This window comes from Mauremys mutica, chromosome 1 (genome assembly GCF_020497125.1).
Source record: "Mauremys mutica isolate MM-2020 ecotype Southern chromosome 1, ASM2049712v1, whole genome shotgun sequence".
Taxonomy (NCBI): Eukaryota; Metazoa; Chordata; order Testudines; family Geoemydidae; genus Mauremys; species Mauremys mutica.
Window position 1 is genome coordinate 245612372 of NC_059072.1, and position 20185 is coordinate 245632556.

The 20185-nt window shown below is 42.1% G+C and overlaps 1 protein-coding gene across 2 annotated transcripts in view; it reads right to left on the minus strand.

Moving 5' to 3' along the window:
- The window catches only part of CRACDL (CRACD like), a 52918-nt gene that overhangs the window by 24815 nt on the left and 7918 nt on the right, over positions 1 to 20185 (minus strand). Inside the window, exons 2-8 of one of the 2 annotated variants that reach the window (XM_045005545.1) lie at positions 17258 to 17334; positions 15697 to 15865; positions 12435 to 12570; positions 11533 to 11697; positions 10767 to 10835; positions 7157 to 7387; positions 3351 to 4965 (exon numbers count right to left, since the gene is read on the minus strand). In XM_045005545.1, coding sequence (XP_044861480.1) covers positions 3351 to 4965; positions 7157 to 7387; positions 10767 to 10835; positions 11533 to 11697; positions 12435 to 12570; positions 15697 to 15865; positions 17258 to 17324 — 2452 coding nt within the window. In that variant the 5' untranslated portion in view covers positions 17325 to 17334. Of the gene's footprint in view, positions 1 to 3350; positions 4966 to 7150; positions 7388 to 10766; positions 10836 to 11532; positions 11698 to 12434; positions 12571 to 15696; positions 15866 to 17257; positions 17335 to 20185 lie in introns of both variants that reach the window. The other variant, XM_045005536.1, reaches the window with a different exon arrangement.

Here is a 20185-nt window from a genome sequence, read left to right on the forward strand (position 1 = left end):
CAGGGGAGAGAGGACAGATCGGAGAGCAGCATTGCTAAATGTGTCTGTCCCCACCCCCACCCCTAACCACGCACTCAAGCTTGCTTGCCACCCTCCTAAGCAGCAATGAGGTAAGGTCTCTCAACTTCAGGAACTGCAGAACAGCTCCAGGGAACCTCCCCAGCTCCGAGCTTCCCCACCAGGTTCCCATTGCTTCCTGGCCCACTACCGGGGTCTGGGCAGTGAGGAATCTAGTAGGTACCCCCTCCCCCACCCCTTAGCTTTCATCTCTCCCCAGCTTGGTGCAGGAGTCTGGAGAGGGAAGATGAGGACCACCATGGCAATCCTCCCAGCTGCTCTTGCTTCCTGGCTCAGTGCAGGGGTCCTGGGAAAAGGAGACACCGTCCTGGCTCCAAATGGAGAAACAGCAGCAGCTCTGTTACTGAGTTACTGGGGAAGAGCGAGCACTTGAACTCCCCCCCACATCCCCAGTGCTGCCTGAGACTGTGGTCAGTAGACTAGCACATGACTTAGGAAGTACAAAGGCCATTCAAGAAAGCCATGAAACTGGGCTGTACACAAAGGGCTGTCAAATACACAACGTAAACACACTGGGCCAGATTCTCAGCTGGTATAAATCAGCACAGCTCCCTGGAAGTCAACAGAACTACAACAGCGGAAGATCTGAACCAATTCAAACAATTTTTCCCTTTAACTTCTTTCATGTACAGTCCTTTTAGTTGCAAACACCTATAGTAAGCATAACATTTTCAGAAAGAGGTGTGATTTTCAAAGTGTCAATATCCCTATAACTAAAGAGCAGCCAGTAAAGTTTTCTGCAAGTTTTCCAGTAAGATTATTTATCATTTTACTGCAATGGCAATGAAATGTTACAAAATTGTCACTAGCAAACCCTGAGTTTCTGATAAAAAGAGGAGTGTTAAATATAACCAGACTGAACGTGGCTGTATGTCACGTCAGGCAACAATTTTTTATGTATTCTAAAATATGCTTACAAAAGAATGTTAAAAATGTCTGTTGGTTGTGGGGATTTTGTTTGTTTTGTTTTAATACAGAATCCTTATTCATTCTAAACCAGAGGTGGGTAAACTACAGCCCGCGGGCCACATCTGGCCCGCAGGACCCTCCTGCCCAGCCCCCGAGCTCCTGGCCCGGGAGGCTAGCCCCCGGCCTCTCCCCCGCTGTTCCCCTTCCCCCGAAGCCTCACGCCACCGCCAGCACAATGCTCTGGGTGTCTGGGCAGTGCATCTGCAGAGCCGGGGCCTGACCCGGTGCTCTGTACTGTGCGGTCAGGGCTGGCTCCAGGCACCACCCCAGCAAGCAGCTGCTTGGGGCGGCCAACGGTGAGGGGTGGCATGTCCGGATCTTCGGGGAAATTTGGTGGCGGGTCCCTCACTCCCTCTCGGAGTGAAGGATCAGCCGCCGAATTGCCACCGAAGACTGAAGCAGCAGCGGTAGAACTGCAGATTGTGATCGCGGCTTTTTTTTTTTCCTCCTTTTTGCTGCTTGGGGCGGCAAAACCCCTGTGTGCGGTGGTGTGCCTGGCTCCAGCCGGGTGGCGTGGCTGTAGCGCTGCCAGCCACCAGTGCTTCAGGCAGCGCAGTAAGGGGGCAGGGAGCAGGTGGGGTTGGATAGAGGGCAGGGGAGTTCAGGGTGGTGGTCAGGGGGTGGGGATGTGGATAGGGGTCAGGGTGGTAGGGGGCGGGGAATGGGGGGGTTGAATGGGTGCAGGGGTCCCAGCGGAGCATCAGGAAGGACGGGGGGTTGGATGGGGCAGAAGGGGCAGTCAGGGGCAGGGGTTCTGGGGATGGTCAGGGAGAAGGGGTTGGTCCTGGGGAGGGGTAGTCAAGAATGAGAGGAGGGGTTGGATGGGGCGGCAGGGGGGAGTCACGGGTGGGAGTTCCGGGGGCGGTCAGGGAGCAGGGGTGTATGGATGGGGCAGGGGTCCTGGGGAGCCATCAGGGAACGGGGGGGGGGGGGTTGGATGGGGCGAGAAGCAGGGGGGACGGGGGCTAGGCCATGACTGGCTGTTTGGGGAGGCACAGCCTCCCATAACCAGCCCTCCATACAATTTCTGAAACTCGATGCAGCCCTCAGGCCAAAAAGTTTGCCCGCCCCTGTTCTAAACCTAGGAGAAATCAGCTCTTTAGTAGATTTGGACCACAGTACTACATCTGATCTGGTCACATACACCTAAACTTTGGCCAGTAGGTGATTTGGGTCTCAGGTCTTTCTGTACTCGGCCAAACACCACCACAAAGTCCAAATAGCACCGAACTGGGGAAGTTCACATTCAGATATAGATTTGGACCTATCTCTGCACTTCAACAAATCTGGTCGTGAAAATCTCTAGTTACCTTTTTAGAGTCAATATAAAAAATATTGCTAAACTTTAAAATACACAGGTTCAAAATGTGCAACAATTTCATTAGACTTCCTGTTACTTTACCAGAGAAAGCTCAATGAGAAACCAGACTGTGGCCAGTAGGGTATTCATGGTCATATTTTCATCTTGCTCTGGTATAAGAGATGATTTTGAAAAATTCTCACATATTGCACAGTGTCCTAACCCCCTTGGACTTTCTTTTAAATAGGTTTGTGGATCAGAGCATGGCTCTTCCATGGGGTTGCCAGTTTTGGTTGGACATATTCCTGGAGATTTAATCATGACATAAACTTTAATTGAAGATGAACCTTTAATTCCTGGAGACTCCCGGCCAATCCTGGAGGGTTGGCAACCCTACACTTCCAGTACCCTGGCCATTACAAAAAGTTTCACTATTTCTTATTAAGGCTCCATTCCTGCAGTTGCCTCTGTATGGATGGACTCCTGGGCTTGTGGCAACCCAGTTGCAGGATCAGGGCCTAATGGTCAGATCCTCAAAGGTATTTCACTGGAGTTAGGCTCCTAAAATACAGTTGAGGACCTGGGTGTTTGGAACTAGAAAAGAAATACCACTTCACTGTGTAACTTTTCATTAGCACAGCTGGGACGCTGCTCCAGACTGAACTTGCAGAATATCTCGCATGGCTTCCATTAAGTCAAAAAGATATGATCAGCTCAAATGATTTTGAAACATTACTTTGCTGATATCATTCCCTGTTTCCCTCCGAGAAGTAGTAGAGGTTTCATTTCTCATTTTTTGTTGCAACATTTCATTTCTATTAAACTGCATCTGCATGTATACAATGCTTCAGTAAACTGTACAAAGGAACAAATGGAAGGAATGTGTTACTGCTAGAAGTCATCTTCATTGTTTCAAAGAGAATTATACCTTTCAAGACCATAACAAAACCCTCTCTGAATTCAAACGAGCTTAGACAACTATATAAAGTATCAGAAGTCTTACCAGGCACTTTTGAAGGATATGATTTTTTCTCCAAGTCTCTGTCTTTACTTCTGGATTCAGGAGATTTCGTGACTTCCTGCTTTTCCACATTACTGTTGGCATTAGTTACATTTTGCAAAACAGGCTTTCTAGGCAATGGAGGTTTTGTGTTAAGCTGTTCAGAGGACTTTGTTTTAGACTTTATGTTGTCATTCACAGAGCCATTGATATTTACATCAGCTGTCTTTTTGATCTGTACCTTTTCACCTTTTAGAAGTGATGCCAATCCCTGTTTTTCTAAATTAATCTCTGCACTGTATCTTTTAAACCCCTTTGATTCTGGTGAAGAGCTGTCTCTGTATTTCAAAGACAGTGAAGTGGATCTAAGTTTTACTTGAAAAGGACTTTTATCTTCACTGCCTGGTTGGCACTGGGATACCACTGGAATTGCATCAATGGCCTGAGAAACACAGCCAACCACCATTTTGTCTGCTGCTTTGCCCGTGACCTCAGAGTCAGAATCTGCCAGCGACACCTGCTTTTTAATGCTATTTTTTTCCTCCTGTAAATCCAAGCCCACCTGCACATCCTCTTTCAACCTCTCATTTCTTGAGGCGAGTTTGGTTTTTGACAGGGGTAATTTGGCATTTAATGGACTTTCACATTCTGAGTTTTCTTTCAGGTGGAGGCTGCCAGCCCTTGGTCTCTCCCGTGCTGGTGACACTGAAAATTTTCTCAAGGTGCTGAGTTCATTGGCAGCTTTCTCTGTTTTTTCCCCCAGAATTGCCTCCCTGTGTCCCAGGGACTGATTGTTTTCCTTGTCAGATGCAGCTAGTTCTTGATTGGGCGTAGTTTGCTCCAGAGACCAGGAATCAGATGACCCCAGCTGGGATGACAAAGCAGGCTGTGGGATATCAGAGGAAACACAGGGTGAGTCTGTGAACTGAGAAGACCCTTCAGGTAACTGCTTGCTGGAAGCTGGCAATGCAGCAGACTCCTTTGTTTCCTTATTACAGGAAGTTTCCATGGGTATCTGACCATCCTTCTGTACATTTTTTTCTGGCCCTCCCAAACAAGAAAAACTGCCAGTATTGGTTGAAGTATACTCTTCAGACAGCAGGTTGTTCACTGAAGACCCATTAAGAAACTGTTTATTTTCTTGATTTAAAGTATTAACTGACACATCACACACGTTCCTGGTGGACACACTCGGTGTTCCTGGGGGCTCTTTTTCCCTTTGTGCTTCTCTTTCCAGAGGGAGATACAGGGTGATTACGTTTTCTTTAGGCTCTAAAGAAGAAGGATAATCTGACGCAGAATGTGTTAATTCCAGTGTAGTTTGGCAGCCGTCAGGATTATTCTCATGTAACAAGGCTTTCTGTACAATGGCAGACTCAGAAGTGAATTGCCGTGTGGGAGGCCTTTCGTCTCTGTGTCTCAAGCTATGGGGAAAGTCTTTAGGCATTTCAGGTCTCTGCCAGGAGGCCACATCACTTGTCACAGCTGTGCTGTGTGTCAATTTCTGATGGCTGCTGGTGAAGTCTTCACATGTCAAGTCTGTCAGCATCTCCCTTCCATCGTGTTCCTCTTCTTCTGGGGTGCAGCTCAAGTCATTCAGAGACTCTGAGTGGGTCCGCTACAAAGAGCAAACAATTATTAAGATTTTATTATTTCTTTATAACTTCACACACTTTCATTTATTGTTTAGACTGTGGCAGAGCCCACAGTCTGGCAACTGCTTTCCAAACAGAGAGGAAGACAGTCCCTGTCTTGAACTCACATAGCTAATTAGTTTATATTCAAGTACTATATGCTGATTTCATCGTAATATGCTTGGCAAGCTGTATTATGTACATGTGTAAACATTTTCTAACCAAACTATCAAGAAATCAAATTAAGACGTCATTTCCTGCCCCTACATAATTAACCTCTTTGATGCCTTTGTATCTGTAGCCAATATTCAGCAAAGCTGGAGCTGCAGGACTCTGAAGACCAGTTTTTGGGGCCGGATTCACCAGTGCACTTTGGCTACATTGTGGTGCTCCAGTGGCAAAGAGCAGCCCCATCATGCTATTACACATCACACAAACCCTTCTTTGAAAGGCCTGGCCTTGGAACAGCAAGTCTATGCAAAGGGACTAATAAAAGTATTAAATATGATAATGGACCGCAGATGGTCTTCTTATCTTTAGTCAAATTGTGACACACCCTTCCAATCTTTTGTAGCTTCTGTTTTCTTTCAAGAGTTTAAAATATTTCATGAAAGCTTATAAAGCATCTGTTTATTTGGAAGTCTTTTGATCAGACATGAGATAAGCTTTTGTAAATATATACTTAGAACTGGCTGAATATACAGGATTATTTCAAAGCATTTTATTAACCTGTGGAATATGCATTTTCATAGAGTGCCATTGTTATCTTACTGAACGACTGTAGTCTATTGTGTAAATCCATATTTTAGATGTAGGTACTAATCTGATGAGTACAAAGCTTGCATTCTAAAGTGACTTATGTCTCATCCTATTTCCAGTTTTGCAAACAACAAAGTTACCATGCTAATTCAGTATAAAATATAGTCTATGCCAAAAAAAGGGCCAGGAATATAAAAACAGGATGTAGATCAGGACAGAAGAACTCAGGCAAAATTGTACAAGGAAAAAATTACTAGTGGAAAGATCTATTAAACAATGCAAAAGCTTTCCAAGGGAAATCATGGAGGCTCTATCACTTTGGTTATTTAAGACAGGACTGGACAAAGCAATAGTGAATATACTTTGGCAACACTCCTGCACTGGCAGAAATGAATGGGTTAGATAGCCTTTTCCACTGCTGCTTTTCATGCTTCTCTGATACAGCCTGCATTGTCACCATACATAGCTCAAGACTGCTTTCCCAAGCACAAAAGTTGCTCACTGGTTTTGAAAAAATAACAAATCCTCTGACATCACAGTTGGGGGAAAATGATATTTATGTTTTTAAACAAGACAATTTCCTTTTTTAAATAAGAGGTTCAAAATATCCAGACACACTAATGTGAATAATTAAGAGCATGTACAATTTCAATTAAAAAAAATAAATCAAGATTTGAGAGTTTGAAAAATGTGTTCTAAAATGGCTCTTTTTTACTAAGAAAAACTTCACTGAGATACAAAAAGTGGTTTTTTGGGAGGGCATATTTTTTGCTCAATTTTCTACCTTTGCTGGTTAAGCCACATAAGGATAAAGTGATTGGATAGTTGTGTAAGGGGGATTAGAATGCACGATGTTCCCAGGAACCAGAACTTGGCTCCAACTCTTGGCCATGTGATCTCTTATTTATGTGACTTTAGAAAGTTAAAAATGTCCCAGTTGCCTTGGGGATTCTTTTAAAGCCCAATAACAAAATTCTTTCTAAGGGTCAGATTTGACAGACCAAATTTCCATCCAGAAAAATGTGTTACAATCAAATTATGCTCTGGTTTTTAAAAAATGAGTGACAAATGCTAGTAGAGCCTCAACTTTATCATCACTGTTAAACACTGAAATAACACCTCATGGTAACTTTAAGAAGAAATGAAATGTAGCCATAAATCCTTATATCAAGAGAATTAACAAGTAATCACCTCTTGCAGCGTGCAGCTTATACATTGCTCTTAGGGGTTCTATTCCAGATGCATACAGAATGCTTATTAAACATTAGTGATTAGAAAGCAATGAAATATCCACTCACAGCTCTGGCACTACTTAATAAATGCTTATAAAGGCAGAAATAAGAAATAAATGGCAAGTCAAGTAAGAATGTGTAATTTAAAGTCAGTGCTGAGTTCTCTGTTTATTTTTACTATTACCGAAGGAAGTCTTCTCATTTTACTAGATCTCTGGTTCCGTGGTTTTATTAAAAGCTTGTGTTTAGCAGCAGAATTATCTAAGCAAGTGGAGAATTCAGGCGGAGTGTCAAAATCAGCTGCAGGCGAGATGCTGCTGTCAGATGTTCGGGGAGATATAGTTTTAGCACTTGCATGCCTAGGGAATAGTTGGCCTTCTGTAGAGCGGGGCCTAGAAGAAGGACCTGAAGTGACCTAAAAAAAAAAAAAAATCCCAAAGAGAACATCAAACAATGAAACCAAACAATGAAAATAAGAATTTTACAGAGAAAAAACCTTGTTTACTGGGGTTTGGGGTTTTTTTACTTTTATTTCAGTTGCACTGCAATTACACTTTACTGCTTTTGCACATGAAACACTGTGATAGCAGTTTTGCATTTTAACAGCTAGAAGATTGCAATATCCAGTCTATTGGAAAAGAATGTGTCACCGTTAAATAGCAGACTTAAAACAAATGAAAAAAAAGTGTCAACACATCTGAGAAAGGAAATTAGGAAAAACTTTAAAAGGCCAATCCTGAGTCAGCTCCCTTTCTGACTCCTACCCACAAACCTACGGGGCTAGAACCCTTCTGCCTTCCAGTCATACAGGGCCACATCCCCTTCCAATCCTACAACCCTCTCTTTAAGAAAACAATGTCAAAGATTAGTGTCCCCAATATTTAACCTACTTGCATGTTTATTTCCATTTGGAAAATTGTGAAGTTTTTAACCACAAACAGAATATTTCATTCCTCCCCAGCCCACCCCAAAATAAAAGATCATGGCTTGCTCGCAGCCTGGAACTTCCAACTAGTACAACAATCTATCCAGAAATCACACTCTTGGTATCTTTAGGATATGATACTTTCCTGCCAGAGGAGTTCAACTTTTCAGCCTTCCATAAATGTAATGTGTAAATCCCAAGGTTTATGCATAATTCTCAATTCCCACTCAGGTATGAAATTAGGATCATCTTACAAAATGAATTTTTAAAAGTAGTTTTTCTTTCAATAATTAAATTCTTCAAAATAAGGGGGAAAAAAGGGATATTGCCAAGGTATCAGTCATAACTTTAAAATGATCTCTTATCACTGTTTATAGTAGTCCTGTGGCAGCTTGAAACTCAAATATATTCCCTTATTGCAGTTTTCCCCTTCATTGTGCTTTGTGCTGCCATCCAAGTACTGTGGGCTGCTGACAGATATAGATATTTTCTCTCAAATAAGAGCTGTGAAATATTTATTTTGCTTATGGAGAAAAATCAACATTTGTATCCAATGTGCCAAAAAACCGCTTCATGCACTGCAGTCAAACAGGTATTCTTTTGCATATAAAAGATCTGTTCCTGCTCCTATTGAAATCAATGGAAAAACTCCCAAAGACTTCAGTGAAAGCTGGATCTCCAATCATTCTATATTAAAAAAAAAAAAAAAAGGGGGTGGGGGAATAACTCAATCATGCCAGCTAAGGGCTGTTTTAACTAATTTGGATTGAAGTTTTCTCTACGATATCTGCAATTTGCTGTTCAAACATGACTAATGGGTACATTACACATTAGTACCTTACGGTGAATACATTGACATTTCAGCTCCTTGACAAAGGCACAGCACTTGCTTGCCTGAAGGACTGACATGAATGCCCGATGCCCACCCTCCCCACCCCTTTCTCCTTGATCACTTGGAGATCAGACTTTACGTAATACTAACACTGATCATTAGATTAGAAAACTAAAGAACACAGTTTCTGTTGCTTCACTTAAAATAGTGTTCAAATTGAGTTTCAGATGTATATTTGCTGCAGAGATTGTACGTCAGGTCATGGCTGGCCTTGTGCATGTGTACAAGATGGGGAGAAGGCTGAGAAAGCCCTTCCAAAGCAGTGCACACTGGTAGGGGACAACCATCATTCAGCTGGCTGCACTAGTGAGAACAGGGCATGTGGCCATTGCAGGGGAGCCAGTCCCAAATGGGGAGTATCCAGTGGAGGTAAGGCCACGACACCATCTTCTCCCTTCAAACCAACAAAGCTGTGCTGTTGTGGATGGGGAGAGGACGACTCTGGCTACATCTTTTTCAAGGTGTAGCAGGTCGTGCTGCTCAGCATGTGCCCTCCCATAGCCCAGGAGGGAGGTCTTGCACTGTCACTGGGGCGATGTGTTTCCTCCCCTCTCCTAAAGAAGCCCAATCTCTAAGAAGCTGTAGCTAAAGCCTGCACTGGCAGGAATGCATTCGCACTGTGCCGCTTTCTGGGTATACCCTGAATTGGCAAAAACACATTTACAAAGAATTTACACCTGTTTTCAGAAAAAAAAGTGTTATTTCCTTTTTTTCTAAAATGGGTTGAAATTTCACTTTGCTCAGTAACAAGGAGCATTTCAAATAGTTTTATGTGGAATATATAGTGAAGAGGAAAAGCTGCCTGCAGTCTGTGTCATCTCAATGGGATTTAAAAGTATATTTTGCATGATTATCACATAACTGTCAGTTTAGAACTGGCCAGGTTTTTTATTTTTCCTTTGCAATTCCCTTCCCCATATCTCAAAAATGCTCCTCGCTTTACCCCCCACATTGCATCCACCATAATGCAGCTGAGGAGGACTAATTGAGACTCTTCAGAACCTGTCAAAACCACTTTTCAATCAACCAGAATGATTTAGTGCTGATTGAAGAAAGACATCTATTCACTTCTCCTCAAGGACTGCAGACGTCGCCCCAGAAGAATTCCCAGCTCATGCTGTGTCAGGTAGAGAGATATTGACTAAAGACTGAACCCAGGTCTCCCAAGTAGCAATGCTAATCACTATTGCCAGGCCAAGTGTTACTGCACCAATGTAAGAGGATGGGGTGGTTTTGTAGTCAAAGCAGGGGGCTGGGACTCAGAGGATCTGGGTTTTATTCATGGTTGTGCAACAGACTTCCTCTGTTTGGGCACCTCATTTAGCGCTCTTTGCCTCAGTTTCCTCATCTGTAAAATGAGGATAATGATACCAGTCTCACAGGCTAAGTTTATCTATGTGTTTGGCGGCTAAATTCATTCATGTTTGTAAAGTGCTTTGAGATTTTGAGGTGGGTGATATATCAGAAGGGGTCTTTAATTATTAATCATCATCATCATCATCACCATTATTATTATCCCTTAGGATTACAGCATGGGGAATTCATTTAAAACAAATAGCCTTCACAACATACAAGATCTTTAAGCATAAAAAGGGGAAAGCCACTGTCTAAAATTCATGCCCAGGAGTCACTAATAAATCCTGACTATGAACTAACTCCATAGATTAGGGCAGTCGGGAATTTTGTTAAATCCTCTGCAGAATTCCTGCATTTTAGGTGTCTGTTCTCTTGTCTGTTCTCTTTTTGACTTTTTATCATTATCATCAAGAATTATTTGGCATTGGAGAAGTCTGTTGATAAAGAACTGTAACTTTTTATGTTAGCAGGACAAGCATTAAAAAAAGCAAACAGATATAACATATACAAAAGGTTGTTCTTGCAGCAAACAGACCACAAAGTAACATATTTATGCCTTAAATTTCCTTAAAAGACTAATATATATGTTGCTTGCTTCTTAATATATTTGGTGGAAGTTACCTGTTCTTCTTCTTCACTGCCTGTTCCAGCTAAACTCAAAGAGCTAGGGTGCTTGTGAGAGTCAGAGAACTGTGGGATGGAATGAGGAAGAGATTCAGTAAAAGAAGACAAATGAGATGGTTACTAACAGAAAACCTCTACACATAGTACACACACACACACACACACACACACACAGATTATCTAAACTACTGTCCAATGCTGCTACCAAATTCTAAGAATTAGAGAGGACCTTGCAAACATAAAACATAAGAGACGCAGGAAAAGAATGAAGGCTTCATTAAATACTGCATAGCAAAATTACATTTTAAAAATAATTACAAATTCTTGAAAGTTTCTTCGTCCCAGGCTGGAGGACACAGTGTTAAGAATGAGAGAGCTCTGTTTTTAATTGGCTGATTCCGAAGAGACTACTGATTTTTCAGCTATTTTTTATTTTCTGGCTGTTTGGTAATCTCTCTTTCTCTGGATTGCTACAGTGGCTGGCTACAATAACCCAATACACATAACTGGTACATAACCACAATCAAAATCGAAGAGGGACACAAATATTCCTCCAGGAGTTACTGCAGCTGACAACCTATCACCAATATGGTTTTATGCACAGATGTTTGAAGAAGTCCAACCAGTTCTGATGAAGAGAGATCAGACTTGATGAAGGACAGAAAACTAAGTATTCATCCTGCCCTTTCACACAAAAAGGATGCTCAAATAGGAAAGTCTGGTCCAGTAAGTGTTGACATTGTCAATATCACAATCTACTCACCCTTGTTGCTGTGCTGGAACTTAGAATTTCATGTAGCAAAGATATTTCTGGAGGACTCCTGGGTAACCCATCATCTTCAGAACTAGTTCCAGCATCATCTATCCGCTTTGCATGAATGCCAAATGGAGGAGGAGGCCTCAGTTTCATGCTATGTTGGAGTTTTAACTGCAATATGACATGGAAATACATTTTGAATGTTTTTTTCCACATTATCTGACTCTGTCCACTCCAATGATTTATTTTGATTTTAACTCTACACATACAAGATACAAATTAATGAGCCAGAGCATAGAGCACCTCCATTTCAGGTTCTCCCTGAGTACCAAACAGCTCATATACCGTATCACTCTAATTAAGATTGAATCAAGATATAGTAATGTTGTTGGATTAACCAATTATGCACTAATGCAGGGTTTCTCAAAGTTCACTGCGCAGCGAGCCCCTTCTGACAACAAAAATTACTTCACGACCCCAGGAGGGGGGACCGAACTGTGAGCCCGCCCAAGCCCCACTGCCCCGGGGGTGTGGAGGACAAAGTCCGAGCCCCACCGCTCTGGGCTGGGAGGCCAAAGCTGGAGCTCAAGGGCTTCAGCCCCTAGTCAGGGGACCTGTAACCTGAGCCCCGCCACACAGGGCTGAAGCCCTCAGGCTTTGGCTTCGGCCCTGGGCAGTGGGGCTCAAACTCCAGCCCTGGGTTCCAGCAAGTCTAAGCCAGCCCTGGTAACCCCATTCAAAGGGAGTCCCGACCCACCTTGAGACCTCGACCCACAGTTGGAAAACCACCGCCCGAATGTAATTATTGTTATTTGGCAGAAACCAAATGTTCAGTTATAGACAATTCTAAAAAGTAAAGTTTGAAAGAACCTCAATGTCTAATATTTTAAAAGAATGTCTTGTGTTACCTGCAACGCTCTAATCCGATCAGAAACGTTCTCCTGAGAAAACACTCGGACGGGCCTCTCAGGCTCTTGCACAGGCTCAGGAATGAAAATGCTGTCATGTGATAATGCTCTGCTTCCCATAATACCCGTGTGGGTCCTAGGATAATATAATAAGCTAGTGAACATGCTTGTGGTTTAAGTCCTTTTACCGGATACTTAATTCTTAGATTAACTAAAGAGGATCTTGTAAATGGAGATATCAGATGAATGTTGCAGATATATTCATTATGCCTGAAATTCTAAATGGCTGACTGAAAACAATAGTCACAACATTCAGATAAACCTGTGTAGTAGCTTAAAAAGAAAACAACTTAAAAGCAGTGACATCTGTAATGCTGATAAAACAGACTACTAAAATCCTGGATGTGAAACCCTACAGAATTTAATTTCTATAGTGGGTTTTTCTTTAAGAATCCTACCTTTTATAAAGAATTATATCCCTCCTATAGAATTATATAGGATTCCGAACAAAAGGAAAAAAAACACTATGGAAAGGATATTGTCCTCTATTAAATTTTAAGTGTTTTTAGAATAGTCTCTACAGAACTCTCCTAGTTTCTTCTCTATTAAAACTATAAGGTAATAATTTTTACACACATCTGTGTGCATTACTTATTCCCTTTTACACTCCTGAGTCCCGATAAGGTTCTCCATGTACAGACTGCCCCTCTACCAGCCTGTACTAACATCTTCACCGATCTGTTTCCTTGTGGGGAAAGCCATGGCATGGGGGGCAGGAAAGAAAAGAGGGGAATCCTGCTGACACAACTCCAGTAGAGTTGGGGAGGGGAAGGCTGGCACATTGGCTATATAGGACATGTTTCTAGACTCCCATGGATCCCCTAGGATCTGCTAGGATAGACTCACCTCTGCAGAACCAATTGCAATACTGGAACCTATGAATGCAATGCTGCTAGTCTCAGTGGAACTTGTGAACTACAGGTTTCATGGTCACTGCTTGTGGGCTTGTAGAGGAGATGTGAGAATTCTTCTCTCTTAACATAGGGACCCTTAATAGTCGCATTTTACTTCTGATTTTTGAGGGCAATAGCAAGTAACTGCTTCTACAAATGTTGCAAAGGGTGAACCAAATGCCTTGTTTCTTCCAGAGAACCGTAGGGCAGTTCCATGGGTCTCACAGGTAAGGCTCTGACCTGGTAAGTTTCATTGCATGGCAGGGTAGTAGCACTGGCTGACTGGTAACCGTCCCTGCCAGTAACATCCAAAATACTGGCACTTGTGTACCTGCCTCTGTTTAACGGATGGTGTTGTTATTCATTTGTACTACCGCAGTGCCTAGAGATCTGAAATGTGTGCGCACTGATTTGCTTCTCCCCCCCTCTTTCTTTTTAAATAAAGCAAACAAAAGAATATAGCAAATCTTAATGGGACATTTTGGGACTTTCACAGCTATTAGTTTCTCTATGGCACTGGAATCTTGAAGAGATTATAAAAAAACACCACCACCAGTAAATAAAAAAAATCAGAACAAAATTGTGTAGCCCCAAAACTGAGATACAGCCAGAGGGACATAAGGGAACACAAACATGAACGAAGAGTGAAATTTTCCTTGCAGTGGTAGCTATAAATATATTTGATAAAACAATAGGTGGAAAGAGATTATCTGTATTCGAGCTGCAGAAGGAAGGAAAGCCTACTGCATGTGCCCAATACATTAAAGACATAACAAGAACAGTTTGTCTAAGTGAAAATGTGATCCCTGTAATGCAGCCAAGGTCAGAGAGAAATCTATAGCAATTTGCTAAGTAAGTGCCAGTCAGGGGCGTTACAGCTCCTTTATGCACCTATATTTTACAAGATTAAAACAACAACTAGAGAAACAATGTTGTATGAGCACATGTATCCTTGTTTTCTAATTGCTCCATCTTCTTTCTGGACATGTAAACCTTCTAGATGGGCGCTGGAGGTTTACAAATGTCCCAAAAAATTGTGTGAGAGAGAATTCATTTTCCTTTCTTTCAGAGTATTTTATTGCCTTTGTTTTTATACAAAAAAGAATAAAAAACAACAATGTAACAAAAACAGGGCATGTGAACGAGGTCAGAGGGCTATACACACATTGCAACACGATAAGGCTGAGTTACAGAGCATGTTGGGAAGGTCTGACCATTACTGTTCTTAAGGATTCTTGTTGAGCAAGAATGCAACAACTCTGCTGTACCTATTGCTGCCAGTTTAGATGCTCTGGGGTAACACCCAGGCCTTCACATTAAAGACCAAGCAGGAGTAATGTTACTACTGCCAATACTAAGAAACGTGAATTATTTTATTAAAAGATTATTTGGTTGTGTGGCACTGCCTAGTGGCAATACTGTTTAATGTCACCTTAATGGACAGTACGTTTTGGAAGGTCTGATCTCCAGCACCTATCCACACTTGCAAAAATAGCATCTCTTTTCCTCTGCTGTGTAATCTCTGGAATAACCAGAATCTTGTTCATGAGGAAATACTGTCCATTAAAACAAAAACGTTCTTTCTGAGCAGCCAACTCTACTTAAGGCAGTGCATTGCAAGGAATAATGGGCCTTTCCCTCTGTCTGTCTATTAAATCAAATGTTTTAATTTTATACCATATGCCTCATATGGTTTAAATGTTGCAGATTAAAAATTAGGGAAAACTTTTCAAAAGCGCCTTAAGTGATTTAGGAGTCTATGTCCCATTTTCAAAACGGGCTTTGGGTCAGATTTTCAACAACATTTACATTCCTAAAGATGCAGAAAGAAGCTCTAGTGAGATTTTCAGAAGTGCTTAGGCATATTAGGCACCTAGCTCTCATTAGGTTCAATGGCATTTAGATGCCTAACCTGTTTAGACACTTTTGAAAATTCCACTAGGTGCCTATCTCTATATTGAAGAACACAAATACCTTTGCAAATCTGTTCCATAGGAGCTGAAATTCCATTGACTTTCAATGAGATTGAGGTACCTAAATTCCTGAGAGTCAGTTTTGAAAATGGGACTTAAGCACTTTTGAAAACTTTATAATGAAGTTTATTTCTCAGATGAGATATTAGTAATTGTTGCACCTTGATCACATTTACTTGCAATTTTCCCATTACAATCAGTATTTTCCTAAAGAAAGTGAGGTGCCTGAGAATATGGCTTTTTGAGTAACAGTAAGCACTTGGATATTTAATTCATAAACAACATTCTGTCTTTTGGAAAAGCAATTCCTTGTTTATGAATAAAAGTAAGACTTACTCATGTTCATCTTCAGAATCATAGTCAATGTGCATAGACTCTGGGACTGTGACATCACTAGCTGACTGGCATGGTTTCAGAGTGATGCTTCCTGAAGATGGTAAGGTTTCTTTCCTTTTCCTTTTCCCAAAGAACTTTTTGAAAGATTTGAACTTTGACTTTTTCTTTCCTAAATAAAGAAATATTAAGGAGAGTCCATATGATAGTTTTAAAATTCTAAGAAAAAAGTCATAATTTTCTATGAAATTCCATTGGATTTCTTCATAAGAAGTTTTTATTGGAAGAAGCAACCTGGCCCCCTGTGGGGTTTTTGTTTGTTTGTTTGTTTTGTTTTTGTATTAAGAGGTCTCTCAAGTCTAAATTGATTGCAAGGTATTATTAATTATTATTATTATTATTATTAGCTGGCAGAATGCGTTGTGATGCCTATGGCATGTTAGAAATAACCTATAATACAGTAAATAGGATCTTTTCTAATACCGTTTCTACCTGCCTTTTCAGATAAGATTTAATAGAATTAGACCATGAAGAAAAACCACTGTGTTAACTGACTGGGATGCAGAGATGAAATTACAGTTTGGAAATTCAGTGTTGTAATTTAGCAAACTAAACAGTTAAGATCTGGACAGTCTTGTTTCCAAATGGCAAAACTAATTTAAATGCAAAAATGTCACATTTAGGTGGAAAATGCAGTGTCAGGAGGCTAATGCTTTTAATAATATCAGTTTTATAACAAATCCAAAATATTTTAAGTGGTAATTATGTAACTCATTGGTGCTCAGAATATTAAAATAGGAATCAAGCAATAAATCTTGAAATGTGCTGCTGTGCTGCTCAGAGGGGCAGGAGCTTAAATAGGGATAATTGCAATTTTTTCGTGATAAAAATTAGCATTTTACCCAAAGGAATCCAACAACAACAAAAACCCAAACACTCACGGCGGTGTCTTGCAGGGACATCATGCAAACTAATACAGAATGGGCACACATTTTGAACAGCAGAGATTATAACAAAGTCACCAGAGATAAAGGGCCAAATATCAGACATGCTGCAAGTCCACTGAAGTGAAAAGAATTATGCCACTTACACAACATCTGAATTTCACTCTAAGAAAGTGTTTTAATTTAAGCATCTGAAAATGTCCCAAAATTATATATCAGAGAGTGCACGTGAGCACATTCCCTAAATAAATAGAATCACTCCTGTGAGAAGCCCAAATGGTACTGAAACCAGGGGTGGCTTCAGGCACCAGCACGCCAAGCGCGTGCCTGGGGCGGCAAGCCACGGGGGGCGCTCTGCCGGTCGCCGTGAGGGCGGCAGGCAGGTTGCCTTCGGCGGCATTTCTGCGGAGGGTCCGCTGGTCCTGCGGCTTCGACGGACCTCCCACAGGCGTGCCGCCGAATCCGCGGGACCGGGGACCTCCCGCAGGCAAGCCGCTGAAGGCAGCCTGCCTGCCATGCTTGGGGCAGCAAAATACCTAGAGCTGCCCCTGACTGAAACTCAAGAATTCTTAACAGTAAATGAATACTTTTCATATACACATGGAAAGTAGGCACTCTACCTGAATTGTCCTCACCACATCCTTCAGCCTCTCGCAATTTAGTATCCATTATCCTTGTGGAACTCATGTGATAGTCACTAATATAAGGGGGAAAAAAAGGCGTTTATTAATTTCAAAGAAAAGTTAGTTTACAATAATCAAATGATGATTTTAAACTGACACACCTAAGTGTATGCACCCAGAACAATAAAAATAAGTCATAGGGCAAAGTGCTTTAGGTAATATTGGAATGAATTCCATAGGATGTTGCAACTTCATAAGACAACCTCCAATCCTGCTCCCATTTCATTCTATGACAGTTCTGTCACTGGCCTCAGTTGACAGAAAACGAGGTCCCAAACTTTCCATAGTGTGTGAACCATCTCTTCAGAAAGTATCAGAGGGGTAGCCATGCGTCTGACGTCATGCGCCGCCACAGAATAACATGAATGCTTCTCCTGCCATATTCAGGATCTACATTCTACATCAACCAGGACAGCAAAAGTCATTGAAAATAAAACCTTCCAGAATCAATCTCAGATTTTTTTTAAATTGTCATTATTTAGCATAATTAATAATCAATAAAGGTAAACAGTGGGGAGATAGTGGGCTCAACACATGCAAATGAGGGAAGGGAGTGCCTCAGGTTAGTCAGCAAGTGCAGTAACTTGCCTGATTAAGGAATGCAGTGAAGCAGCAAGGCCAGGGGTCTTGTCCAAAGAGCCTATCTGCCCCTTCACATGGGGCAGGGGTGGAGGAAAAGGAAAGAGAGACAGAACTATGAGGAAGCAGCATGGCCAACCCTGAGCACATGGGACCAGAACCTCCCAAATCTCCTCAGCAGGCAGTCAGCAGCAGTGATGGAGCAGCTGGAGACAGGGGGAATCAGCCAGAGATGTCCCTCCTGATGCCCAGTCCCACAGAGGACTCCCACACCATGTCTGCTCCCAATGAACCAACTGAGGCAGGAGCTTTCCCACTCCCAGGTGCAGCCTATGCAAGGCCCAGCTCTCCCTAGGAGGCAGAGAACATTTTAACTGATGTTAAGCATGTTGGATACTGGGGCCTCCTCCCAGGGAGTGGTCTAGGAAAGGCAGCAGCACAGGGTGCCACCTTCAGTACCTGCAGAGCCCTGCTGACATCACCAGCTGTTGACCTTGGGTGGCATTTATTAGGTTTCTGGGTTTTGGCTTGAGTGTATGTGCGGGCGGTGCCAGTGACTAAACCATACAGCAGAGGCTAGCCTATATATATTGAACCATACATACATATATAGTATAGTTCAATCACTGGCACCACCCCCACAAACATACACACACACACACACACACACACACAAAAAAATACCCAATGGCTTGTGACAGATTAATGTGTATGGTATCTAATCAATTATTCATGTTATAGCTCTCCAGCTCTGGGGTGCCAGAAAAACCTCAGCCTCACCTTGTGATATTATAACGCTAAGGACAGGCATAGACCCAAATCGGTGCCTCCATATCCTAACTCCAGACCCTATTTACACTCGGTAGTATCAATAGACAGTGTGAGCTCTTTGGATCCTGCAGTCCCTGTATAAGATACAGACACTAAGGCTCAGATCCTCAGCTGGTGCAAACTGGCATAGCTCCATTCACTTTGATTTACATGAGCTGAAGATCAGGCACATTATAGAGCCTAAACATCCTAAATACCAGTGTTTCCCAAACTTGGGACGCTGCTTGTGTAGGGAAAGCCCCTGGTGGGCCGGGCTGGTTTGTTTACCTGCCCCGTCCGCAGGTCTGGCCGATCGCGGCTGCCACTGGCCGCGGTTCGCTGCTGCAGGCCAATGGGGGCTGCGGGAAGCAGTGGCCAGTAAGTCCCTCGGCCCGCGCTGCTTCCAGCAGCCCACCGCGGCCAGTGGGAGCCGCGATTGGCCGGACCTACGGACAGGGCAGGTAAACAAACCGGCCCAGCCCACCAGGGGCTTTCCCTGAACAAGCGGCGACCTCTGTTTAGGAAACACTGCTATAGAGTATAGACCACTCATTATCTGAATATTTGGAAGTCATTTTGTTACTAAAATTTTGGATGATAAACCAGTTTGGTAACAAATACTCTCATACATAGAGATGTTTATGACAAAGATGTTTAAAAGTTTCAGATTGGCAAATTTAAAGTAGCATTTTCCAGTCTACAAGTGAGCTACCGGTAATTATCAAAGCTCAAACATTAGGAATTTATCTCCTAGAGTGATCAGAAAAAAAAATTAGACTCACCAAAAAATGTCAGAAAGGGTTACTTTGAAAGTTTATAAAAACTCATAAGGAAATTAACAGTACTACTTGTCAATTTTCAGAAAAATCATTCTGTACTAAAAAGGGAGCATTGCAAATCTGGGGCAGATACACAATATCATTTACACTCAGCAAAGTATTAACCCCTGCTTTAGAAGTAAATCTCACTATTTTAAACTACAGGGGTCCCTATGATGCCTGCACACTAATGAACACTGCATACCAACACCCTAAAATTTAGCAAGGCTTTGATTTGGATTTCAAATCACCAAGGCATGGGAATGTTCAGATGATAATCATTTGCAGTTTGGATTCAGCGCCGGCATTTGATTTAGCTGTTACAGACCTATCACAACCATCTACATTCATCTGTATGAACAAACACAATGCTCAGTGGAGCAGAAGGTCAGTAGTTTCTCATTAAAATTATGTTATGAAAACATACTATGTGACTAGGACAACGAGGTGTGTCCGTTTCTTGATGATTACATGTCACAAAGAAATTTGTCCCATTCAGTCTCACTCCTACTGGGGAAGGAGTTTTAGGTTTGCATTACTAAATAAGGATTTGTTTGCCTATTTATTTAGATAAATGAGCATTTGCATTTTCCTGCTGAACTGCAAAACAGGAACCACAAACAAATGGATGGATTGAAAATGAAAACTATGAATTACC